We start from the raw sequence: 27,296 nt of genomic DNA, 5'->3' as shown, positions 1-27,296 counted from the left end.
CTCCTAGGACAGTAGTATAGTAGCTAGTGAGGTGTTTCACTACAGCATGGTTACCACTCACTGGAATAGAACTAGGCAGAGATCACAGTTGTAGCATTCATTTTATGTGGTGTATTTCATCTGGGTAAATGCATGTGGCAGAAACTGACTAGTGGTGCAGTTAGTGGACAGCAATGGGAAGTCTTAAGTCTAGGCAGACAGAGAAACAGTAGGTTTGGTTTCGTGCCCCTTGTGCATGTTGCATGTTGATAACCTGACAGATACTTGAAACTTGGGCAGTGAAGCTTAGTTTTGCTTACATATGAGAAAATGTGTAGCTGCTAACCAAACGGTCGTGTGATTAGGGAATATCAGCATTCAAGTGTGAATTCTTATGACATTCCCTTGGCTGTTTGGAGGCAGTCAAGTTGACATAGGCCCACATGGTAGTGTTCGCTAAGAATACTTCTTTAGCTCCCAAAGCGCTGGGTGCCAAACAGTTAAATGTACATCACTTAAATGTTTATCAAGAAGTATAAAGAAGTTCATGCTTTTTGACTCTGATGTCATTAGTGAAATGTTAGACTAAAGAAGCATCTTCAATTTGATGACTTTTAAAAATGTGTGGAAATGTTGATAGAAATATTATTTATAGGGATAAGAGCTCTGGTACAGGGGATAGGACGTTTTTCTTGTATGCATCCAACAGGGTTCTGTCCCTAGCACCCCAGTTGTCCCAAAGAGGGATTCCTGAGCACAGAGCTAGGCTGGCTTTTAATTGTTCTTTATTATCTTATTTTTAGACATTTCTCTTGGGAAGTTGTGCCTCTGACAGGAATATAGTATTATATGACATGAGGCAAGCGACTCCACTGAAAAAGGTGAGTTTCCATCTCTCTTTGGCTTTAAACATAGAGATAGTTGTCAGAGTATTTCTCAGTGAATCAGAAATATGCAACAAGCATTTGTATGGGATTAATACTTTGTTTTGGTTTTTGGGCCTGAGCTCAGAAATTGCTTTTTGTAGGTTCAGGGGAGCATATGGGATGCCTGGGATCAAACCAGGGTCTGTCCAGTGTTGGCCACATGCAAGGCAAACGCCCTGCTGCTCTGCTATCCCTCTGGCCCCTGGTTGAATATATTTTTAAAGAGAGATTTGCTTCAGATTCCAAAGTAATCATTCTAGCATTTTCCCAGATTTCTCTCTTCTTTTTTTCTTTGAAATCCTTAAATGTACTCCAGGTCCTCTCCTAAACTTTGTGCCTCTAGTATACAAGCACCTAGATAATAATGAGAGACTGAAAGTTCTAAGTGAGAAAGTATGTATATACCCATGACTTCACACTATTTGGTTTGCATGACTCATGTGATATTTAGCTCCTGCAGGCTTGCTAACTAATTGACACAGGAAGCTCTGATTTTTGAGCTATTTGCTGATGGCAATCTTTTGCTTTGTTTAGACAAGCTCTGTCCAAGGGAACAAATTTCCCAACAGTTCCAAAGTAAGGCATCACTCCAGTATTAGTTGGCAAAGTTAATGTAAGATTTTTGTTTATTTTCAATTCTGTAACTTACCCAGTGTGCTCAGGGGCTGCTGCCATCTCTTTTCTCCAGGGTCACTACTAGTAGTGCTCAGAAACCAGGCAGTGCCCAGGGTGGACTCGTTTTTTGAGCCATCTCCCAGGCCACTGATAAGATCCAGAGGGAGGGAGAGTCCTAGCAGTTTAGAAAGGACTGCTCTTCTGGGTGTGGGAGTTTCAGTTGCCCCCAGCAACTGAACACCAGGGCAATAATCACAAGTGAAAGTCCTCAGATACTTCTGTAGTTCCCAAAGCACTGGGTGCCATCATAGCTTCACTGATAAAAGAAGGGAGTGTGTTCATGGACGTTAATTGCAGAAAATAGGAACATCTTTCCAATTGTCTGAATCATTTTTCTCCTGCCTGTGCTGGGGAGTACAGACATGAACTCTGGACTCCAGTGTCCAACTTTCAGCTTATGACATAATCTGTGTTTCTCCTGTGAAATAGAAATACTGAAAACTGTCTATAGCACACTGGGGAGACTAAGCGCCTTGCTGTTGGCATTTAGTGGAGGATGCTAGTAACATGAATGAGTTGCTGAATAAATAGTAGTTTGTATCATGCCTGTATAGCCCTCTTGTTTCTTTCTTTTGTGTTTGTTTGTTTGTTGAGGGATCACACCCAGCACTTCTTGGAACCTACTCCCAACAGTGCACTCTAGTTTGCTCCCAGTGTGCTCTGGACCATGTAGTGCAGGATCAAACTTGGGCTCCCACATTCAAAGCCTGTGCCTTGTCCTTTGCCTATTTCCCTCGTCCTGCCTTTATAATTTTTCTATTTTGGATGGTGTAGGGACTTTGGGCCATACCTGGTGAGACTCAGGAGGTACTCTGGGCTCTGCATTTGGGATCACTTCTGCTGGTGCTCTGGGGAACATAGGGTATGCTGGGCATATAACCCAGGTCATTTGCATGCAAGCACCCTACATGCTGTACTATGGCTCTGGCCTCACGTGTGACTTATTTTTTTAAATAAGTCATGTTATATTCACACCACACACACACATATATATATGCATATATATATTATTAACCATGTGTTAAGCATTTTTTGAATGTTTACTAACCTGTATATTTAGCAAACAATCATAATTGATTTCTTTTTCTTTTTGCTGTAAACCGAGAATAGTGCACTATTATACAGTTCCTAATTTAATTTTTTTTTTTTTTTGGTTTTTGGGCCATACCTGGTGATGCTCGGGTTACTCCTGTCTAAGCGCTCAGAAATTGCCCCTGGCTTGGGGGAACCATATGGAATGCCGGAGGATCGAACCGTGGTCCTTTCTTGGCTAGCGCTTGCAAGGCAGACACCTTACCTCTAGCGCCACCTCGCTGGCCCCTCCTAATTTAATTTTAAAAGGAAGGAAAGCCAATTAAATGGGAAATGTGTGCATTTTTTGAGGGAATTAATTGCATTTGATGGGTTAATATAGACTTTTTCTTGCAGGTCATCTTAGATATGAGAACAAACACAATTTGTTGGAACCCTATGGAAGCTTTTGTTTTCACTGCAGCAAATGAAGATTACAAGTATGTTGGCCTCTTTTCCAACACACTTCTATGAGAGAGAGCTCAATTGTCAAAGTCTTTACTAATGGAATAAGTTTCCCTAGGTCAGAGTTCTTCATATGTAAGTTAGAAAAGTCATTTATTTTGTTAGAAGAAAAAAATGTGTTTCCCAAATGGGAGAACTTCTTCACAAGATTTTGCACTGTTTTCAAACTAATGTGGGCTAGGACAGTGAGCTTCAGCCTTGACCAAGTCTGTCCTGCATCATGTTTTCCCTGTGAAACCTGGGGAAGGCTTTCTGGCAAAGGCAGGAGGCCGAGGGAGTGAACCTTCTGCACCCAGCACCATCCCAGCAGCCCTGCCTTTGGGGATACCCAGCACCACAAAAGAATTTGTGATCCTCTGAACACCACAACCAAAATGGGCAAGTGCATTAGCCAAATCTGCAGCCCCAGTGAGTTCCCTGACCAAGTGTACGCTACTCCTTCCACTGCAGAAAACGGGTAAGAAAGGTCAAGAGCGACTGAAGGCTGCAGAGACAACTTAAGGGTTGCAATCCCTGATGCTGCCTAGTTTCCAATAGAAATGATTCCTGAGCACTGCCAGGTGTGGCCTGAAATCTTGTAAATAAGTACAATGCAGCTTCATTGGGTCGTAGTCAGCCTCATTTCTAAGTTAAGTGTGTCAACATTTTTTCCTTCTCTGATACCTAGTTGCTCAGTTGCGAGGAGCATCTGGTCCCACAAGCCCAAAATGTTACCTTGGCCCTTTGCAGAAAGAATTGGCTGATGTCTGATGTAGTCTATAAATAATGACTGAATCGTGCCTGTTATAATTAGAACCTTCCTGTGCAGTGTATATATAGCACTTCAGGTGGCTGATGCTCATGTAGTCATGCTATCACCTTTGCTTCATTAAGACAAGAGGAAAATACTGTTTCCTTTTTTGCCTTTACATCTACAGGTGTGTTGTTTTGTGACTCCATGAAGATAACTTAGCATTATCGACTTGGTTGGGATATTATGATTCCACATATATGCTTTTAAAGTTGAATTGTTTCCCACTAGATAGCTCATGCTCACCATATGTATCACCAATAAGAATATAAATCGGTTTAAGAAAAAAAGAAGAATATAAATCAGGGGGCCGGAGCGATCATACAGCGGTAGGGCATTTGCCTTGCATGTGGCTGCCCAGAATAGACCTGGATTCAATCCCTGGTGTCCCATATGGTCCCCCAAGCCAGGAGTGATTTCTGAGCATACAGCCAGGAGTAATCCCTGAGTGTCACCAGCTGTGGCCCCAAAACCAAACGAAAAAAAGAGAGAGAATATAAATCGGGAAAACTTTCTTGGAATGACTTGTTGACTCAAAAGCCTTAAAAATTATTAGGTCTTTTGGAGCTAATAAATTACTTGGTGGAATTGCTACTGATTTCTCGAATCTGTGTTAATTATTGGACTTTTATTTAAGAGATCTTAGAGCTAGGGATGGGACTCAACAGTATATCATTTTGCCTGTATTCATGAGACTTGGTTCTGTTTCTGGCACTGCAAAAACAATTAAAAAGGAAATTATGTATAATAACAAAACATTGGAAACTTCAAAAGTAACTATTTAATTTGTATTTAAAAATAGAACCGTTCAGGCATTTTCAAAAACTAATAGAAAAGGTTTCATAGGAGACTACTTGGAATATCAAGAATATTTGAAGCTTTAAAAAGTACCTCAATCTTATAAAATTTTATTCCGGGTTTTTTTTTTTTTTTTTTTTTTTTTTTTTGGTTTTTGGGCCACACCCGGTAACGCTCAGGGGTTACTCCTGGCTATGTGCTCAGAAGTTGCTCCTGGCTTGGGGGACCATATGGGACACCGGGGGATCGAACCGCTGTCCGTCCAAGGCTAGCGCAGGCAAGGCAGGCACCTTACCTTTAGCGTCACCGCCCGGCCCCTTATTCCGTTTTTTAAAGTTAGATGGTGAGAAGATTAAAAAGAATCTCTTTTTGTTGAATTAAGATGTGAAGTTTTGTGCTTTGTTTTTTTGAAGTTCCCACATTTTCTCAAAGAAGGTTTCGATGGAGATAAAGATGGAACCTTAAGGAATAATTAAAGTTGCTGCTAGTTTTGCCTTTCACTCCAGAGTTCAGAATTGAGCCTTTTGCTAACCTCAGTACCACCCCTGCTTTCTTCTAAAGCAGTGTGTCCAGTAACATGCTCTCCTTTGCAGCCTGTATACTTTTGACATGCGTGCCCTGGACTCTCCCATGATGGTGCACATGGACCACGTGTCTGCCGTGCTGGATGTGGATTACTCACCCACCGGGAAGGACTTTGTGTCTGCGAGTTTTGATAAATCCATCCGCATCTTCCCAGTGGATAAAAGTCGGAGCAGGTTTGTTCTGTGCCATGAACATCATCACTTTCTGTGTATTCACCATCACCTTGATCATCACCGCCTTTTAAAAAAAGTATTGTCTGTTTCTCTCTCTCTCTCTCTCACTCTCTCTCTCTCTATATATATACATATATATGTACACACACACACACACACACACACACACACACACACACACACACACACACACACACACACACACACTGTCCCATTATCAAAGTCACTTGCCAGAATGGTACCTTTGTTAGGATGCATTTACTTTTCTTCATTACTTGATCATAGTGTGGGTTGGAAGAAATGCATGATTTTAGTCTGATAGTGGAAGATTTGGTTAAGTCTTGCCCTACTAGCTTAAGAGCGTTTATTGTTTATTTCTTGGTTTGGGGGCCACACCTGGCAGCTCTTAGAGGTTCCTCCTGGTTCTGTGCTTTGAAATCACTCCTGGCAGGCTCAGGGGCACAAATGGGATGCTGGAAATTGAACTGGGTCGGGGATCAAAGACCATTGCAAGACAAATGCCCTTTTTTCTGTGCTATCGCTTGAGCCACTAAGAGTGTTGAATAATGGTAATACTGTAGTATATGCTTTCTTCCTCAGACTTGATTCCTTTACACCAAGGTAAAAATAAGCATTTCAATGGTCAGGACCATTCTCTTTCATTCTTTGTAGTAGAGGTAAACTCTGGGAGGGCCCAGCAGTGGGAAGTCGAAGCACATAGCTGAGACTGTCCCCCTGGTGTCTCTTCTCTTAACACAGAGTGTTCACATCATGCTGACATTCGTATAGCCTCTTCCTGCCAATAGAATATATTGTTGTCTTGTATATTTTTGTGCTGAGATAGTTCACAGACAGCTATGGCTTTTTTTGTATTATGGTTTTCCAGGATAATTTTTGTTTTGTTTTGTGGCCATACCTGGCCTTGCTCAGAGCTTACTCCTGACTCTGCATATGAGTTGCTCCTAGTAGGCTCTGGGAACCATGTGAGGTACCAGGGCTCAAACCCAGACCTGTGTGTGAGGCAAGTACCTGCAGTACTCCCTCTCTAGTCCTTTCCAGGTAATTTGGACTGCACTTCATTTATTTTTTCGGCTTTGCAGCTCTAAATCTGACTCATCCTCTTTCTTCCCCAGCAGTCAGGCAAGGTGGAGATAAGCTGGGAACCTAGAGTACAGAATGTCAGGAGTTATTTGTGCCAGTACCTGCCTTGCACCTGCACCTCCCTATGCCCAGCCTATGTTTAGAAACCAGAGCTACAAGCCAACACCCCTAAGCGAGCAGCTGACCCACCACTTTGCTGAAGTACTTGTCCACATGTTCTTGAAATTCTACTTGTGTTGGTTGCTACCCCCGGTGTCATCATGACTCAACAGTGGGTTATTGTCATCATCATTGCGTATCTGACTGAAAGGTATTCGAGGGGCTGGAGAGATAGTCCAGAGGTGAAGGCACTTGCCTTGAATATGGCTATAGTCCTGAGCCTGGTTCAAATCCCTGCTACCACATGTGGTTCCTCCAGCAGTGTGAGCATGGCCCCTGAGTATACGACTGAGGATAGGCCCCCTGCCCAGAGTAAATAGATGAAAGGAACTTGTGTCAGAGGCATTCTGATGAAAGGGCAGGGGCTTAGAGGGCAGTAGCACAAGCCTTGCACATATATGGCCCCAGGCTCAAGACTGCACAGCTCCCTAGTTTTCACTCGCTATGGCCCTGATAGTCCCTGATACCAGAGAGGAGGCTCTGAACTACCAAGAGTGGTCCCCTTGCTCCCTCCAAGGCCTTGGGGTCCCCACCTTTCTGGCTCTTCCTTTGTAACTAGCTGCCACTTCGCACTGGCATGAGCAGTGTGTTGGGATTGTTCACTCAAGCACAATGCAGTGTTGATCCTTTTTATCTCACATCTCTGGAGAAGGTGGAGAATTGGGTGTGGTTCTTCCTCATTTCATTTGTACAACAGTTAGTGGGGAAGATCATGGGGCTGACACAAAGAATGGGTGAGATAAACAATGTCAGCAGTTGTGATCTTAAGGACCTGGTAACTCAGTTTCCATAGGATCATTCTTAGTTGAGGGCCCTGGTAAATATCTGAGAGGTGATCTGACTTTTGTTTTGTTTTTGTTTTGCTCCCACTCAGTGTTCAGGGGTCACTCATGACTACACTTGGGAATTATTCCAGGTGGGCTTGGCACCACGTGGGATGTGGGCCCAATCAAATCAGAGTCTCATGCTAGGCAAGCTTCCTACCCACTATACCTGCTAGTCCCTATGGTATGGCTGTTAAAAGACTCAAATTGTCTGAAGTGAGTTTTTATGCCCACAGAATGGCCTTATGACATCAGTTGAATATGTCTCCTTTTTTTTTTTTGGTTTTTAAGGTCACACCCAGCAGTACTCAGGGTTTACTCTTGACTCTATGTTCAGAAATTACTCCTGGCAGACTCGGCGGATCATATGGGATGCCAGGAATTGAACCCTGGTCGGTCGCATTAAAAGCAAATGCACTACTGCCCTATTACTCTGGCCTTCAATTGAATCTTTGTTTTTGTTTTGGGGCCATAGCCAGCAGTGCTTAGAGATTACTCCTTTCTCTGCACTCCTGTTGGTGCTTGGGGGACCTTATGGGTGCCAGAGATCAAACCCAGGTAGACTGTACAAGGCAAACAAATGCCCTATCCACTGTACTATCACTCTGGCCTCTTAATCAAATCTTTTGTCTGAAAAAATCCCAATATATGTGTTCTCTCTAGGGTTTAGGTGCTGTTGCCTTCCCTCAGGCCTTTGCCTTCAGCCCTTTAAGAGCCAGTCTTTATAAGGAGGAAGGGGCATCAAGTTCATGCTCAGGGGATCTGGGGCCGCTCCCTAATTCTTGGACTATCAGGCCAACAGTTCATTGCTGAGGCCAAGGATCTGCAGAGGGCTCTCTCCGGTAGTGTTCAGGGCTATGATGTGCCAGGCCTGAGCCCAGGGTTCTGCATCATGCCTGACCCAATGTGTTTCTGTGACCCTGGGAAAGCCCGTTCAGTTTGTCCCTGTGGCCTGCTCTTGATTCCTGTCATTGGAAACATTAGATACGACAGGCCGGGCTTTAACTATCCTGCATTTTAGTGATGCTTTCCTTTGAAAGCCCTGAAAATGGTGTGTACATCTTAAAATAGACTTTGAGTAGGTTTTCAAAACTCCACTTGGACCTTATTTGAAAGTAAGTTTCTTTCTGCAGCTTCATTCAGTAGTATTAAGCAAATGAATCCTTTGAATTCAGATAGTATCGTGTTTTTTTTTTTTTTTTAACCTGGCACATAAACATGCTATTTTGAAGGCATTCAAAGGTAGAATAGTGTGGTTTCTAAACCTAGAGTTTAGCATCCCGTACAGATCATCAGGAGGAGGTCCAGTTGGTCCAGGGACAGCGCTTTGCAGTGTGAGGGGCCAGAAACCCAGCTGCTGTTATGGCATCTCCCACATTTACCTTCATTCCTGCAATTGCTCTGGATCAAGGGAGCCCATAGGTCAATACAGATGGTTGGAAGGGAAAGATGGTATGAGATGGTGCAAGTAAAGCATTGAAAAGGAAAAGCCTGGGGCTGGAGAGATAGCACGGAGGTAAGGCATTTGCCTTTCATGCAGAAAGTCCTTGGTTCGAATTCTGGCATCCCATATGGTCCCCTAGCCTGCCAGGAGCGATTTCTGAGCATGGAGCCAGGAGTAACCCCTGAGCGCTGCTGGGTGTGACCCAAAAACCAAAAAAAAAAAAAAAAAAGAAAAGAAGAAGCCTGGATCATCTCCTCTTAGTCATTGTACCCTGTTCGTCCTGGTAATAATTTGTTAAGGAAATGTATCTGTTAGAGGCCAGGATTGAGGACTGGGTTCAGGGTTAAGAGGATTCTGTAGGGTGTAGTGGTTTGTGTTAGACCTGATGGTAGGTGGTCTTCACAGTGCAGAGTGGCTGAGCTCATTTCTGCTCTTCCAAGTGGTCCATGCTGTGCAGCCATTTCAGGGAAGTTGGTTTTTCCAGCATTTTGTGTCTTCATTTTTTCCTGACCTTGTCTTTTTCTTGATTTTTAGTGCTCTTCTTAACACTTCCCAATATAGTCTCTCCTGTGAATTCACTTAGCATGTTTCACAGTCTTTTCAAGGAGGAACGATAACTTGTCGTCTCCATTTATGTCTGACCGCACGCACGTCCTTAGACTCTTTTAGCCCTCTTGCCTGCCCTTCTCTTCTCTTCTCTTCTCTTCTCTTCTCTTCTCTTCTCTTCTCTTCTCTTCTCTTCTCTTCTCTTCTCTTCTCTTCTCTTCTCTTCTCTTCTCTTCTCTTCTCTTCTCTTCTCTTCTCTTTTCTTTTCTTTTTAGAGCTGTACATCAAATCTCTACTCAGTCTAGCTTTTTAAAAAGCTTAACTAAGACAACTCACATAGGAGATGAATATATCTGGATTTTTTTCTTTCCGTTTTATTGTATTTACTTTAATTTCTTTCCTGTAATAAGGGAACATGTAGCTGCTGATCTGAATTGATTTGGAGGACCTTATTAACAGTAATTCATTTCAGACCCAGAAAGATAGCTTTGAGGCAGGAAATCCGGTTTCTGTGTGGTATTTTTTGTGAGATTTTTTGAGATTCTAGACTAGATGTACCTTGTTATAGTGATATTTCTTATTGGATTATAACTGACCACTGACTTTTTAAGTTCTCAAAATCTGTGAATTTAATTTAGTAAAAGTAGATGAAAAGAAATTGGAACTTCCTTTTGTACTCTCTTAAGTACTCAAAAATGGTATCTTGATATTTGGTAGGGAGTAAAGAAATCTGTACCAAATTATAAGGATTTTTGACATAGTTCCCTTTTATTTTAAATTTTAAGTTTTGGGACCAAGATTTATGGTACTGCTTGTGATAGGGTTTCATGTATGCCTTTCCCCGCTAAAAAATTGAGTAAACTCAGTTCCACTAACCAGGGTTTAGGCTGTGTGATTTGAGAATCACCATGACACTTCTTGTTTGTAGGGAAGTCTACCACACAAAGAGAATGCAGCATGTCATCTGTGTCAAGTGGACCTCTGACAGCAAGTACATCATGTGTGGCTCCGATGAGATGAACATTCGCCTATGGAAAGCCAATGCTTCAGAAAAACTGGGAGTGGTAAGAGACCTCTGTGGCTCTCACAAAGTGGGTTCACATTGAGCTGGAGAGCGTAAAGAGCCATAGGTGTTTGGTTCTAATTGTCATGGCTGCAATAAAGAGAAAGTTAGCAGCCAAGTGGACAAGCCTCTACTGAGGTTTCCTTTTTGTTTTCTGCCCAAGACTTCTTTATGAGTTTGGCTGTTTGCTCATATTTGAGTTGTCTCAAGACTGTTTTCATTGGAAAGGGACAATGCAGAATTTTTTTTAAGCAGTTTATTTATTAATTAACTGTTTTTGGGCTACACTCGGCAATGCTCAGGGGTTACTCCTGTCTCTGCACTCAGAAATCATCCTGGTAAGCTTGGGGGACCATATGTGATGCCAGGAATTGAATCAGGTTCATCCCGGGTCGGCCGCATTCAAGGCAAATGCCTTACCACTGTGTTATCTCTCTAGCCCCACAATGCAGAACTTGGTTAAAGCTTTGAATTAAAATACCTGTTCTGTCAGAGGGCAGGATATCAGGCAGACTGTTTTGACAGTTCCCCAGTTTCTGCATGGAAAGTTTTTTTTTAAGAAAGGTCTCAGGTGATTTACGAGCCAGTTTCAGTGGGTACATGCAATGGTGACTGGAGTGTTCCCACAGTGCTTGGTGCTTGATGGGTGTTTGGGAAACCAGTAGAGAGTTCCACAGACAGACAGACAGACAGACAGACAGACAGACAGACAGACAGACAGCCTGAGAGCTCAGCCAGGCTCTGGCATGGAGTTAACATGCACACAGGCCTGGCCCGTTACTGCGCTTCTGCCTTAACACTGCTCAAGCTCAGAAATGCCTGATGCAAGTCCAGCATTCTCATTCTTCTGGCCATTTATCTGGCTCTCAGTCAGCCCCTGCTTAGGTTCATGAAATTTGCTGAATGTCTCAGGTTCAGCAGACTCAGAAATATAGTTACTGTACTCTTGGTTTGCTATGAAAGGATTCCACTCATGCACAGCTGTGTGAAAGAGGTGTCATGGCCTAGGGATGGAGGTCCTCTCCAGGACACCCCTTTCCCCACATCTCCATGCATGACGGGGAGAGGGAGTGGGGGGGAGATGATACGCCCAGAAATACATACACACACACTCTCTCTCTCTCTCTCTCTCTCTCTCTCTCTCTCTCTCTCTCTCTCTCTCTCTCTCTCTCTCTCTCTCTCTCTCTCTCTTATCAGAAACAGATACTTATTTTAAGAAGGAAAGGATAGTGTGAGAGTTATTTTTCTACTTAGCTCCAATTAAAAAAAAAAAGATAAAATAGGCAGTAATTGAGACAGTTTTATTTTTTATTTATTTATTTATTTTTGGTTTTTCGGGCCACACCCGTTTGATGCTCAGGGGTTACTCCTGGCTAAGCGCTCAGAAATTGCCCCTGGCTTGGGGGGACCATATGTGACACCGGGGGATCGAACCGCGGTCCTTCCTTGGCTAGTGCTTGCAAGGCAGACACCTGACCTCTAGCGCCACCTCGCCGGCCCCACAGTTTTATTTTTGATACATGCTTAGCTTTCAGATCATCAGAAGGGCCTTTAATCTGGTGTCTTTTTCACATTGGTGAAATGCTGGTTGTGACAGAATGAAATGTTTTCTTTTCAGTTAGAGTTATTTTTGCCGAGAAATAATGTAATTGATGGGATTGTAGTCGAGATAGTACAGCGGGATGGGGTGCTTCCCTTCAATACAGCTGGCCTGAGTTTGAACCCTAGCACTGCATATGGTCTCCTGGGTTCCACTTGGAGTGATCCCTGAGTGCAGAGCTAGGAGTAAGATCTGCTCATAGCCAGGTAGGGCTCCAATTCCCCCCATTGCCACCCCCAAATATGAGTGACACAGTATGTCCTTGTGTTACTTAGGTCTTAGGGATCTGTCCCAGTTACTCATACCATGCACATCCCAGCCCAGTCGCTTCCCACCTGACTTGACCATGTTAGTGCATAGCTAATTGTACAGGAACTGCCTGGGGAAGCACCACAAGTCCCCCTACCCCCAAATTGTTGTGAAGAAGAGTCTGTACACCTCTCATGAAAGCCTGCCAGGGAAAGGGTCTTGCTGTGTGGGAGGCATGCAAAGACCACTGCTGAATGATTAAAATTTCAAAATGCTGGTTTGCAGCTCACGTCACGAGAAAAAGCAGCCCAAGACTATAACCAAAAGCTAAAGGAGAAATTTCAGCACTATCCTCAAATAAAACGGATCGCCCGGCACCGACACCTCCCCAAATCCATCTACAGCCAGATCCAGGAGCAGCGGGTGATGAAGGAGGCTCGGCGTAGGAAGTACGTGGGACCTTCTATCCTCTCCCAACCCCCCAACTCAGCAGCGGAGCAGGACACCGACTCTGCTCTCTCAGAGATGTGGCTGAGAGTTCTTGGGGCTTTGTTCTTTCTCCTGGTCTAAGCAAGATTGTCTGAGAGTGTGGAAATTGCTCATTACTTATTCTTTCTTTTGGGGGGGGGGGTACACCCGGCAGTGCTCAGGGGTTACTCCTGGCTGTCTGCTCAGAAATAGCTTCTGGCAGGCACGGGGGACCATATGGGACACGGGGATTCGAACCAACCACCTTTGGTCCTGGATCGGCCGCTTGCAAGGCAAACGCTGCTGTGTTATCTCTCCGGGCCCTACTTATTCTTTTTTAAGACAATTTAATGGAAAGGAAATTTTTAAGAAACTGTTTCTGCTTTTACTTGTAAAAAAAATGTTGATAGTTGTTTGATAAGTGATTTCTGGTCTGCTAGAGAGAACTCAGTGGGCTGAATAAGCACATGTGAGGCCCCAGCTTCAGACCCATCGTTTGGTCCTATAGCACTGCTGGGAGCAATTCTCACACCCCTGAGTCCAGCCCCATAACTAAGATAAAAGAAAAGGAAAATATCTATAATGCAGTTGGAATAAAGAAGAGGGACTTTCTTCATTAGGATGCAGAGAACTCACTTAAATCTTTTTCTCCTGTGCTTTGTTGTAGCTTTGGGGTCTGAGGCAGAACACGGCTGCCCCTTTTCCTGGAGTGCTCATGCTTCATGGAGTCTAGGATTCTTTCTCACAGTGTCATAGATATCAACAGACTTGACCTTTGTCCTTTTTCAGTTGGACCATAGGAATGATTATTTTACTCTTGTTGGATAGGTGCTGAGTTTGAATAATTTTGAAGTATTTGAAAGAAGCGAACCAATTTTTGAACTAATGTTTTTTTTTTTTGCCTTTCTTTGACACCTGCAACTAGCACCTACCCAGGGATGGTGGTTCCTTGCCTTTGCGGTGCTTTGCAGCTAGCTGAGCCTCTGGAGTGGTGACAGCAGCTCCAAAGTCCCTGCTTCCAACTCTGAATGAAGAACACTGCTGACTCGGGCAGTTGGCAAAAGTTGATACTTAGCTAATTTTTACCTACCCATATATGAAATCTTCTCATATGCCAAGTTTTCCAGCGAAGAATAACACTTTATTTTTTTTTTCTGAGAAAGATGGAGGAGAGTTTAAGACAGTTTTTCATAAACTTGCTTATATTTGTGTGTTTTTGTTTATTTCTAGGGAGGTGAATCGTCGCAAACATAGCAAGCCAGGATCGGTGCCAATTGTGTCAGAGAAGAAGAAGCACATCGTGGCAGTCGTAAAATAAGATCTCTCTCTATTGTGTGACTGTTTCTTACTTGAGGTACATGCACTCTACAAATAAAAGTGCCACCTCTCCCCCTGTATGAATAGAGCTTCAATGCAGCTCATTTTAGCCACCTGGAAAAATCATGAAAGGTGTGAATTTTATGGAAAAGTCCTGGAAGTTTGGTGGGCTGTTGTTACCAAAGTGTTATCCTTGGTTTGTTTTCTTATTTCATTGAAGAGAATGGGATTTGCTAGCTCAATTTTGGCTCTTAGATATTGCAGAGAATGGGGCTGGCGCGGTAGTATACAGCAGGTTGGGTTCTTGCCTTGCACGTATCTGACCCTGATTAGATCCCCAGCACCCAATGTGGTCCCCCAGCCTGCTGGAATGATCCCTGTGCACAGAGACAAGAGTAAGTCTTGAGCACTGCCGGTGTGGCCCCAAAACACAACAAACAAAACAGAAATTGCAGAGATCACTTGGACATAGAGTATGGGAGCTTTGAGAAAATCATGGTCACAAGTTAAAACCCCTGGTGTCCCAGTGCGCCAAGCACCCAGTTTCTGCGTTCACCTCTGCAGAAAACCATTTCCGGCCACTCTACAGCTGGTTGTGGGTGAGCACTACATCAAAGGATATCGCCCAGCATCACTGCAATCAGTAAAACGGAAACGCTATACATGAGATTCATCGAAGAGTAAACCTTGGTGTGCACTGTGGCAAGTGAGCATCACAGCAAAAAATGGAGGAGCACTCCAGCAATCAAAGGAAAAGTAAGGGGTGTTGGGGAGACAGTGAGGCAGACTTTATTGAGACCTCAGGTGCTTGAATTGTCTTTAAGAGCAAACATTAGCTTTAACATTGTTCTGAATGCTTGTCATGTGCAATGATTCTGCTGGTAACTATATGTAACACATAGAGAATTATGTCAGGTCTTTAGTTAATTAAATTAGTTTCCCATGATTATTGGTCTCTTTGCCTTTGAGCAAAAGGATCAGCCTCCCTTTGTATCACATAATTTTTATAACTATCATTATAATTTATGGTCAAGATAATAAACCCTCATTTTTCTCTGCATTGTCACTGCAATCTGTCTCTGCTAAATGATTTCTCTTTGATCTCCACTGAATCATAAGTATTTTCTGTGTGGACAACGGTTTTGAATTTTAATAGACTCCTAAACCCACATTTTTAGAAATTTTAAGGAGAGATTTATATGTAGTAAAAATGTAAAGGAAAGCATGGATGGTCAAGATTGTATAGGGAGGAGTTAGAGAAAGGTGACAGGAAACCTGCGGAAAGATTTTTTTTTGGGGGGGAGTAGGGACACCACATTGCTTCAGCCTGCTGGTGCTGGGGTGGTGCAAAGGTATTGGGATCTCTGGGCATGCCATGTGTCTGCCACTTGAGCCACATTGTGTTCCCAGCTCATTTCTTGAACTATTTATATGTTTTTTAAATCTTAGATATTATTTATATACTTCATTCCTTTTGTTTGTTTTTGAGCCACACCCAGGCTTAAGGATTACTTCTGGCTCTGCGCTCAGAAGCTCAGAAATCACTTCTGGCAGTCTTGGGGGATGTGGGATGCCGGGGATCAAACCCGGGTCTACTGCCTACAAGGCAAACACCCTACCCACTGTACTACTGCTCTGACCCCTCATCTTATTTTTCTTTGAACTGAGAAAAGATCAACCATTTACCCAGAGAGATTGTACAGTGGGGCGGGCACGTGCCTCACTATTGGAGGGCTAGAGTGATAGTAGAAGGGGTAAGATGCTTGCCTTGTATACAGCCAACTCAGGTTCAATCTCCAGCACAACATGTGCTCCCCGAGCCCCACTCCTGAGCATTGCCAGGTAGGGCCCCAAAACTGAAATGATCATTGTTGGAAAAGAGAAATAATACATCAGGTAGCACATTGATCTTGTACACGGCTAACATGGATTTGAACCCTGGCACCGAATGTAGTTCCCCAAGTCTCACCTGTGAGTAGTACCAGAAGTAAGCCCTGAGCATAGCTGCAAGTTGCCCCCAAACCAAAACAGTGTACTGGCCATTCCTCTCTCCAGCTTTCTTAAGCACCCCACTTATTATGCATTTGCATCTTGGGAAATAAAGCATGCCCTTAAGTTCAATGCATTCTCCCCTTTTCCCTGTTAAGATTTCAGCCCTCTGGATCAGGTACTCACAAAATCCAATCCCTGCCCATTGACACGTGCTAATTCTTGTAGCTCTTTTGAGTATGCAGGAGTGTGCAAGTTTCTTCCTGTCTCGTTAGGTCCAAACAATCCCCAGCCAAGCAGTGCCAGGTTCTGACCTGCCTTGGCCTAGCAGCTTCGGAGTGAGGGGCGAGGGGTGGGAAGTCTGCAGGGCCCTGAAGGAAGGGGGGAATTCTCAGCAGGGTCTTTTGTGATGTGGGCTTGCTCCTCATTGACATGCTTAGGCCACCTCCAAACTTTAGGGTCTTGGGTGTTTAGATTTTCAGTGCCCAAATATTGGAGCATCACACCTCATACTTAAGGGTTCTAGGTTTTGTTTTTCCTTTTTTATAGTTTTGTTTTTATTTTATTTTTGCTCAAAGCATTGCAATTTATAAAGTTCTTTATAGTTAAGGTTTAGACATACAGTGTTTTAGTACCAATCCCACCACCCGTGTTCCCAGAGTCCATCCCATACCTTCCTTTACCCACCAGCAGTCTGTCATTATAACAGACGCCTTTTTAAATTTAGTTGGTGATGTTTGGGTCTTATGATTTTATTGTGTTGACTTTGTAGTTTGAAGATTTAGTTCTGTCCTTTCTTAACACCACCGATGTACCTGAATCCCCTTGACCCCTGTCCCCCATTATTTCACATGTCTTTCTCCTCCACACATTTCTTTCCTTCTCACTAATAGATTAAATGAAGGATGCCAGAAGAACAGAGATAAATACAGGACAATATCACGTGTGACATATTTAGAATAACTGCCTGAGGGAATGCAATGGTTTAAATGGGGGTTGTCTAGAACACTAGGGTTCTAGGTTTTCTCATATGGCAGGCCTACTTTGAGCACAGAAATACATTAATAGTTGGGCTACTGTAATCAGATCTCAGGTCCTCCTACTCCCCAATTGCTCTGCCCTTTTACAGCAAGAGGAGGAAAGAGCCACTTGGTGATGTCACAGATTCTGACTTGTTCTTTGCCTTTCATGGCAGATGGTCCTTAGTTTCCCAAGGTTTTTCTGTAGGACATAGTACAGCTTAGGTCTGTGGAAAAAGTGCTCTCCTGATTGTTCAATGCTGATTGACAGCGTCCAACAACACTCAATTTAGGCACCTCCAGCAATTCTGCTACTCTCGGTGGGGCCCTTTGAAAATCAGGGATGATTTAATTTGATGCAGGATACAATGAAATTGGGACATGACTAATAGTCAAAGACAATAGAAACCAAGAGCATGAGAACTGGTCTTTTAAAGGAAGCTTACCAGTGGGAGTGGAGGAGAGTATATGTCAGGAAAGGGACTGCTGCAGCAGTGATAGAGGGTATTGGTCACTCTGCTGGATGACATGTTGCTGGAAAGCTATAAAAATGATGTGCATGCTTGTTACCCTCATGGCCATGCATGGTGCCTAAAGGGAAGGAAAGCAGAAAAAAGCATGGGGGGGGGGGGGCAGGACACAAGAAGAAATGGCAGTGGTGGAGGGAAGTTGACACTGGTGAAGGGATGGGTGTTGGAACATTGTATGAAACTCAACCGTAAATAAAATTGTAATTGATGGTGGTCTGATTAAAAAATTAGAAAGAAATAATAAAAATATATTTGGAAGGAAAAGTAATAATAAAGTCAGATAAATTCAGGGAGAAAGTTGAGGTTTTTTTTGTTTTGTTTTGTTTTTGTTTTTGTGTCACACCCGGCAGTGCTCAGGGGCCACTTCTGGCTCTCTGGTCAGAAATTACTCCTGGCAGGCTCGGGGGACCATATGGAATGCTGGGATTCGAACTACCATCCTTCTCATGCCAGGCAAATGCCTTAATCTTTATGCTAACTCTCCGGTCCCTGAGAAAGTTGAGTTTTGTCTTCAGAGTGCATAGCTCTGACTTTTAACTTCTGCTGCACCAAGGACAACTTTGTAACGGAATCTATGGTGATTCAATTAAAGAATTTATTTATTAAAATAAGCAAACTCTTTAGACAAGCGGTGAGCCCTGGAGAGTGAGGCCTGAACCCCACAGTTATGCCTGCGTGGCCCTTAATCCAGTGGATACATTTGGGGCCCCCCTCCATTGCCTATCCTCCAAGTAGAGCGAGGGCTACAATTGGGGGCTTGCGGCAATCTTTCTACTTCCCCACCTTGTGTCGCTTGATTTTAGAGCTGTCTTCACTCCTGGCTAGGAAATCACAGATCAGGGATTGCTGCACAGTAAGTTTGTGGTCTTATTTTGAACTGATGTATGCGGAAGGGCATTTTATTTGCAGCATGCAGTATCTAAGTGTTAGCCTTGTTTGAGGAGGAAACAGATAACAGTGCTTAGGGCTCACTTCTAGTGGTGCTTGGGGACTATCTATGGTGCCAGGGATCAAGCCAGTGTTGGTCATCTGCAAGGCAATTGTCTTAGCCTCTGTTCTATCTCTTTGGCCTATAAAGTGACCAAGACAAGAAATGAGTGGTACACCCTGTCACACTGGGCACTGTATGGGACAGAAAACTTAACTGTTCTCAGCACAGATTGGTTGGTGGTCTGGGGGTACTTCAAAGGATTCAGCGCATTCTTCGAATGCAGGAGACCTGGGTTTGATCCAGGCATTGCATGGCCCCATGAGCCTTAGCTGGGAGTGGCTTCTGAGTATTCTCCATTGACACCCAGACACCAAAGACCTAAATTAGTAAATAAACAAGTCTTTTAGGCCTCAGTACAGAGTACAACATGCCTTGCATAAGTGGACCTTGGGTTTTATCTCAAGCATCACCACGTTTGGTGAAGTTCTCCTGGATGAAAATATTAAAGTTATTTATATAGTCATTCATATCATGCCTTGATTGAAATTAGCTCATTGAAATCATTGATTCAGTAATTAAAAATATGGCCACACATGCAAAAAAAGGCAGTCATGTAGTGAATGAACATTGATGGAAAGCAATGTTAGAAGTACCTTTCCATTTTTTATGATGGGGGTAATCATTAACCTAATAATTTGCTTTTGAGGGAGGGGAATGTATAGATCAGGAATGACATTAGGGCCGGAGAGATAGCATGGAGGTAGGGCATTTGCCTTGCATGCAGAAGGATGGTGGTTTGAATCCCGGCATCCCATATGGTCCCCCGAGCCTGCCAGGATCGACTCTTGAGTGTAGAGCCAGGAGTAACCCCTGAGCGCTGCCGGGTGTGACCCAAAAACAAAACAAAACAAAACAAAAGGTTAAATCTGGAACTCAGCTATGTATAACTTTGAAGGCACAATGCTTTAGTGAAATAAAATTTTATAAGGAAAAAGAAGCTGTCTTGGGGTGGAGAGAGTATTGTGAGGAGGGTACCTGGGACCAATCTCTGGTGTCCCATATGATCCCTCTGCTCACTTCAGGAGCAGTTAATTCCCGAGCTCAGAGCCAGGAGTAACCCCTAAATGTCATCAGACGTGGCCCAAAAGCAAAAATAAAATTCCACAACAACAAAAACAATAAGAAACAGCCTTGGGGAGGGGGGCGGGCAAAGCACTCACCTGGCACACAGTTCCTCTGGATTGATTTCTGGAATATGGTCCAGCCCAGAGCACTCAAGCAGGAGTAAGCTTTGAGCACAAAGTTTGTAACCCCCAAACAACAAAAGAGCCTAGGGCTGGAAAGATAGCTCAGGGGTTAAGGTATTCGCTTTGTATTCATCAGAGCTGGATTCAATTGCCAGTTTCCTAGATCATCCCTGAGCATCACTTTATGCTGCCCTGGAGCCCCCTCAAACATCACCATGGGGCAGGGACTCTGGGATCCTTAGCACTAGCATTGAACTACCAGCTAAATGGTTGAGAATATCCAGAAGGGCTGGATGGCTAAAAAATAAAATAAAAAAAAAAAATCCAGTTTTCCTTTTGCTTCATTCCTTTCTAACCATGATGGGTTTCTGCCTATTGAAGGCAATGAGCAAGGATTTTCAATGCCAGGAAAACCTTAGATCTTCTGAAGCCAGAATTCAAACTTAGAGCCTTTGAGGTTGCTTCTAATTCATTAGGAAATAAAATCCAGGTAGGAAAGCTTCATTAGCCAGTAACATCTGTTCTAGACAAGAACCCAGAGGGAGGCTGGGAGATGTGGTGCCCTACCGCCTTCCCTGAGAAGGCCGAGGCAGCCAGGGAGGCCAGAGATGCGCAAAAGGCCAGTTTGTGTCTTTCCCACCATTCTCTATCACCATTTATTCTGCTGTTCCTCTTCTGTTGTTTTAACTCATTTTATTCTTCTAAGTATTTTGGCAGCTTGGCCAAGCAGAAGTCTATGTACCTATTACCTAAACACTGGTGGAGGGGGCACTGCCTTCATCTTGCCAAGGCATTAGGGACAAGTGCCTTGAAAGGATGTGCCACCTGCTGAGTCACTGGCATCCCCTCCTGCTGCGACCTGCCGTTTCCATGGTGACATCTCCATGCACACCACACTCCATGGATCCTGTTTAGTTAAAGTACTTAAAGGCATGAGCTATCCCCTGCCATTCAATATTATTCATCTGGGGAGGAGAGCATTATTTTGAGCCTCTGGAAATGAAATGTGAACATTCAAAATCTCCTGGAGAAACATGCAGAGACATGTTTTCAGAAGTGGGGTTACAAGGGCAAATCTTCAAGGAATGAAAAGGGATGGTGGAGATGCAAAGAGATCTCTGGAGAAGGAACAGTGATTGTAGAGACAGTATTTATAATGGTAACTCAAAAGGAAGGACCTGAGAAGCAATTTGGGAGTTAAGGCAGAAATAAGACCCGAGAACTGCCTGGTGTGGCCCAAGCACCGCTTCCTCCTCCGAAAAAGAGAAAAGTTGCATCAGATGCCTTGTGATTGCTGTTTGGTCACTGCTCAGCTTCTGGAGAAAGCATATATGCTCTATACCACTGTATCCTCTTTTCTTCCTCCCAATTCCTTTTTAGCGGTTAGAGGGGGCAATATACCTTTTGCTGCCTCTTTTTTGAACTCCCAGACTTCTAGTCTATCCTGCTAACTGCAATGGGATGTGTAAGGGTAATTTGGATTAAGGTAGGGTCTCTAGAACCTCTTAAAAGGATCTCAACCACCATCCTTTCTCCCTGGGGCTCCAAGCTGGGTATCTGGGGTGAAAGACTGCAAATCTTAAACAGCTCTAACCAAATCAGCTTCCCCAAGATTGCATCTGGCCCTACCTTCAAGCTCCATGGTGACTCTGGGGGTTCATGTCTTTCTGTCTCCTACATTGGACCATTGTGCCAAAACTCCCTTCCATACTCTGCCCCACATGAACCCATGAGCCCTGGGATTCGCACCAACTAAGCCAAAGCCCTGCTGAGAGTCCCACAGCCCAGACCCTCATATACCCAACTGGCCTCGCTTCCTATGGCTAAAATCCCAGCATGCTTTGCCCTTGAGAACATAAACAGCTTGAGTGTATAATTACCACAAAGGGGATTTTATCTTCACCTTAGCAAGGATAAAATAGAAGCTCAGCACTGAGGTGTCGGCCTGCTAACAAGTTCACAAAACCTTGCTTTGCAGGATTTATGAAGCTTTTTGTTGGCTTTAACACCTTTACTTCCACAGAAAGAAACTTATTTCCCCCAAGGGTTTCTTGAGCAAACATCACAGTATTAGGTTGGTGAAAAAAATAACCTTAAACATGATCTTGCTAAGGTGGATAGATTCAAAATCCTTAAGTGGTAATTCATATTTCTCAAAATCATTTTACATATATGGAGAGAACCCTATGGTTTTACATTTAGTATATACTTAATAAATTTACATTACATAACTTATATAATATAGTATTAAAAATATGAGTATTTATACATGGAGGGGGGTTTTGAGTCCCCACTCTGAGGTGCTCAGGGGCTACCACTGGCAGTGCTCAGGGGACCTTGTGGTATTGCAAGCAACTTAGAGTCAGTCACATATGAAGCAAGTGCTTTAACCTTAATTTCTATTCTATCTCTTGGGGCCACGCTTGATGATACTCAGGGTTACTCCTGGCTCTGAGCTCAGGGATCACTCCTGGTATTTCTCAAGATGGTGCTGGGAATCAAACCCATTTCCAAGGCCTGAACATTCCTTGCTCTCTGCTCTCTTGAGCCCATAAATATTAGCTTTTTCCTTTATATTTTTATTAAAAACTTTTTGTTTTTGTGTATGTACTAGGTTTACTCCTGGCTCTGCACCCAGAGATAACTCCTGATAGACTCAGGAGACCATATAGGGTGCTGGGGATTGAAACCCAGGACAGCTGCGTGCATGCAAGGCAAGTGCCCTACCCGCTGAACTATTGCTCTGCTTCTAATGATCTTTTTAATTAAAGAACTCACTTGGATTTATATATATGATCATAGAATCTAGACACTCAAATATACAAGTTTCAAGCTAAAATAGAATAACCAAGTAATTAGAGCTAATATCGCTGAGCCCAATTTCAATTCTATAAGGAAATAGGCCAGGAAATTATTTTATAGAAAGCAATCTTGTTAATTAGAGTCTCTCCAGGTGAAAGGCAAAGCTTTGAATAGCATTCTCCTTTCTAATTTATAATTAATGAACTCTATTTCAAATGTAACAAAGAGAGTTCCTGTTTGTCCATCAGGACTTTCAAATCTCCATCACTCATTTTACAAAAGACAAAAAATGGTATGTTCTCTAGAAGAGGGAATATTAAGCATAAATAACTTTAGGGCCAGGATGTGACATGAGAGGGTAGAGCAGATATGTCGCATGCACTGGATTTGAGACTTGATACCAAATGACCTCACAAACACAGGGAATGGGCCTGGTGGCCCCCCAACATAACTGGATGTGTCCCCCAATTTAAAATAATTTTAAGAAACATGTTTTATATAAAATTGAAGTAAACATGTTAGAAGAAATAACTTCCTACAAATCCCTTTTTTTTATTTTGTGGGGTTTTCTTTGTTTGTTTGTTTGTTTTTTGGTGGGAGGTCACACCTGCCAGCATTCAAGGGTACTCCTGGCTCTGAGCTCAGAAATTGCCCTTGGCAGACTCAGGACAATATGGGAAGCTGGGAATTGAATCACCATCTCCTGGGTTGGCTGCGTGCAAGGCAAATGCCCTAGCACTGTGTTATTTCTCTGGCCCCTCCAAATCTCATTTTTGGTTTAAAATAGGGTAGAGTAGGTATAAGACATTTGCCTTGCTTGTAGTTAACCCAGGTTCAAATCCTGCTAGTACATATGGTTTCCCCTAATCCTTACCCCTGCATTGCCAAATGTGACCTTCTGAGCACAGAGCCAGGAGTAACCTAGAACATAATCAAGTGTGTTCCAGCCTCTTACCCCAGTAAAATAAAATCAGAGTAAATACTGCATAAGAAATTAAGTATTTCTAGGGCCTGAATTATTGCTCGAAGGGTTTAAGATGGGAAAATCCGGGTATTGAGGCCTGTTAACACATGGCCCCTAAGCACCAGCTTGGAATAATACCTCGGCACTACTGATATGGTTAAAAAAAATCATGGGGCTGGAGCAAGGAGGGCTTTTGCCATGCACTTGGCTAATCTGTGTTCTATCTGTCATCCCATATGGTCCCCAGAGCCTGCCAGGAGTAATTCCTGAGCATAGAGCCAGGAAATAACCTCTGAACATTGCCAGGTGTGCCCTGCCAAAGTATACATTTAAAAAAATTAATTACTCCAAATCTATCTTTATTTTAAAAAACAGAACATTTGGAACTATTGGCAAAGTACTACATATCTACCAGACTCTAGGATTTCATGTATAAAATGGGCATATTAAGAGAGGCATACCTATACCTCCCAAAGCAGATGTGGCTCTCACGTCTCTAAAGCCCTAAACTTAAATTCTGCATTGTCGATAATAACACTCAGTTTCTGTGCGCATCGTGCAAAAGGTACCCACCTTCTTGGGGTAGCGCCTATTGTTTCCATCCATGGACTCTGCGCGTGTCTTTCTTGGCTGAGTCAGAGCCAAACACCACCTCTTTCTGATGGGTGCAGTTAGTGGAAGCTTCTGTAGGGTTTGGAGCTGGGCTAAGGAAGGTCAATGAACACAAACTCAGGGGACTCCCAGTATCTCTCCCAGAGGACAGAGAGGATGGTTCTCACCCCCTAAAAAATCACTCTTGCACTTAACCTTCCTGCCCTTTCCCTAGACCTCATTAAATTTTGACCCTGGGTATCCAGCCTCCTGTTCGTTCGGAGGGGCACAACCAGTGATTCTCCTGGCTCTGTGCTCAAGAGCCACTCCTGGCAATGCTTGGGGACCCTATGAGATAGGATGCAGGTCAGCTGCATGTAAGGCAAAAGGTCTACCCTCTATACTATTGCTCCAGCCTCATGCTTTTTTCTTTTCTTTGTTTTTTTTGTTTTTTTTTTTTTTTTTTTTTTTTTTTATGGGAGGTGAACCAAACTCAGTAGCACTTGGGGGTTACTCCTGGCTTTGTGCTCAGAAATTATTCCTGGCAGGTTTGGGGGAATCCTATCTGATGTCGAGGATTGATCTTGGGTCAGTTGTGTGCAAGACAAATGCCTTTTTGTTCTACAGGTGATCTGTGCTCTCTCTTTCCAACACATCCCTTTTTAGCTGAAAGGAACAATTGTCTGGAATGATGATTTCCAGAACAGGAGCTGAGTTCTTGGCCACTTAACTCATTAGGACATTTCTTTGACTGGTCACACAGGAAAGCATTGTTGGGTTGTTTTGTTTTGCTTTGGGGCCACACCTGGTGGTGCTCAAAGCTTATTCCTGGTTCTGTACTCAGGGGTCACTCCTGACAAGGCTCAGGATGGGATGCCAGGGATTGAACCTGGCTTGGCCAAGGCAAGCACCCTACCTGCTGTACTATCTCTCAGCCCTATTCTTTTTTTTTCTTTTTCTTTTTAATTTTTCTTTTTAATTATGAGAACAAGGATGCAAAGAAAGAGGACAAGGTGAAGTTACAGTGGAAGAACAATCACCCATAACATAATTCTCAGAAGTCCACTTGCTGATATCTTAACTTTGAAATTTCAGCCAAAGAACATTAAGATAAATAAGACAGAATCCATGTACAATTACTTTGTCCCTCAAGTCCCAAGATTGTAACACATTATAATATTTCTTAACAGCACACAATGCAATCTAAAGCCATAAAGCTTAAGTAACTCCTTAAACATTACAGGAATAGTATTTTCTTACATTTCCATATACATGCATATTAGCTTAAGTTAACCTCAAATTTTAAGTGAGTTCTTTTTAAGAATTAGAGTCAAAGGAGCATAGTAAAAATGGTGTTAGAGTGGCAATTGTTGTTTGCATAGGCCCACCAAAATATGAGGGACATGGAAAGAAATAACCTTGGCCTAAATACAAAGAGACCCGACCCCTGAAGTTTCTTGGCACAAGACCAACTCTAGGCTCCAGGCAAGCTAGATCGTCCAATCCAAGACATTGTCTGTAGTGCCAACACACTTTTATTTTTGACACAGTCTCTGTTGTTGGTATCATGTTTCTGTAGTAAAGATCCTGGAATCTGCATATTCTACATTGAAGTCAGGATGTGGAGTGTCCTCTCCTTTCACCTCACAATCAAAGAGCAATGCAGGGAGCCCTGTCCTGTAAGCAGGTCGTTGTTGTTGTTAAGTCTTCTCAGTGTTAAGGGAAGTCTCTTTTGAGCAGGTCGATGTCTGAGCAGTGTAGGGTCTTCCGTGGTAGAGGATTGCTTCCAGGTGATGTTATAGACCAGCCTGGATGTTTCGTGGATGGCTTCCCTGGTTCAGGGGAGAATGGAAAATTCAGCCCTATTCTTAATCCTGCTGCTTTCAATATTCTCTCTCCATCTTTGGCTTTTGTCTTTCTGAATAAAATGTGGTAAGGAGGCTTTTGGGACCAAGCCACAAGTGAGAGATTTTTTTCTCACCCTTCCTTTTAGACATAGTGATGTCAACTGATGATTAATATCACCTGGAAGAGGTAAGAAGCAAGCGGACACTTTTAATATCTTTATTACATTTTTATTATTTATTACATTTTTTTTAATATCACCTACAATACTTTTTATTTATGTCACTTCTAATTGTAGTTTTCTCATTTTCCCTTTCTGACTTTTCTGACTAACTGTGCTATCATTTCTTTGAGCTTTTTAAACACCGTCCCTCACCCTGGAGTCACTAAAGTCATTCTGTGAGCTTTTAGCAAACTATTTGTTACTGGCAGATCCTTTTTTGTTTTGAATTTCACTCATTGAGTTTGTTGGGCATCTGGGCATCTTCCCAGTGTTTATTGTACTCCTGCTGTGCTGAAGATGAATCTTTATAAGCAGATCCTTGTTAGTCTTTGAGGGAATAGGCTGAATGTTGCTCTTTTCTTTCTCACCTAGAAAGGTGAAAAGGCAAATAAAGGGACTGCAAGTATGGAGGAGTAAGCAGAGGTCTGAGATGTGGAGTTAGCTCTGCTGAGATCAGTGAGATCTGACATGGAGGTTGTTGAGACCCAGCTACAAGGGGGAGGGAATCTGCCTCCAGGTACAGAAAAGTCCTAGAAGGCTAGAAGAGCATGTAGATGGTCTGAGAGGTGGAGCTGGACTTGCTATTATTTTTCTTTAAACAAGAGTTCAGTGGGACCTTTCAAAGAATAGTAAGTCCTGACCATTGATGATGCCTTTAGACTGCCTGCCTCTGCTTCTGGAGGGGCTGTTGTTCCTACCAGAGCTGTTTGTTTTCTTCTCTCTTTTGCTCTGTAATCCTGCCTTGCTCTGCCCAAGATCCTTGTTGCATCTCTTAATGCAACATGTGCCCATCCCCATTCCTGCCAATGGCCCACTCTTTAGCCCTTGTTGATTAAAAATATAAAATATAATGAGTCCACATGTTGGGTGAGGTTGCCCCAGGCACTGTGTTTCTATATGCTTAGGCCGACAGGTCTGATGA

The 27,296-nt window shown here is 43.2% G+C and overlaps 1 protein-coding gene across 1 annotated transcript in view; it reads left to right on the top strand.

Moving 5' to 3' along the window:
- Window positions 1-15,293, top strand: part of DCAF13 (DDB1 and CUL4 associated factor 13) — a 28,561-nt gene extending 13,268 nt beyond the window's left edge. The window contains exons 6-11 of the mRNA XM_049773904.1: window positions 783-860; window positions 3,009-3,091; window positions 5,298-5,462; window positions 10,465-10,600; window positions 12,734-12,897; window positions 14,147-15,293. Of these exons, the coding sequence (XP_049629861.1) occupies window positions 783-860; window positions 3,009-3,091; window positions 5,298-5,462; window positions 10,465-10,600; window positions 12,734-12,897; window positions 14,147-14,234 (714 nt within the window). The 3' untranslated portion in view covers window positions 14,235-15,293. The remainder of the gene's footprint in view (window positions 1-782; window positions 861-3,008; window positions 3,092-5,297; window positions 5,463-10,464; window positions 10,601-12,733; window positions 12,898-14,146) is intronic.
- Window positions 15,294-27,296: the final 12,003 nt, after the last annotated feature.

This window comes from Suncus etruscus, chromosome 5 (assembly GCF_024139225.1).
Source record: "Suncus etruscus isolate mSunEtr1 chromosome 5, mSunEtr1.pri.cur, whole genome shotgun sequence".
Classification (NCBI taxonomy): domain Eukaryota; kingdom Metazoa; phylum Chordata; class Mammalia; order Eulipotyphla; family Soricidae; genus Suncus; species Suncus etruscus.
Note: the sequence above shows the minus strand (reverse complement) of the source record. Positions and strands in the feature narration are given on the sequence as shown.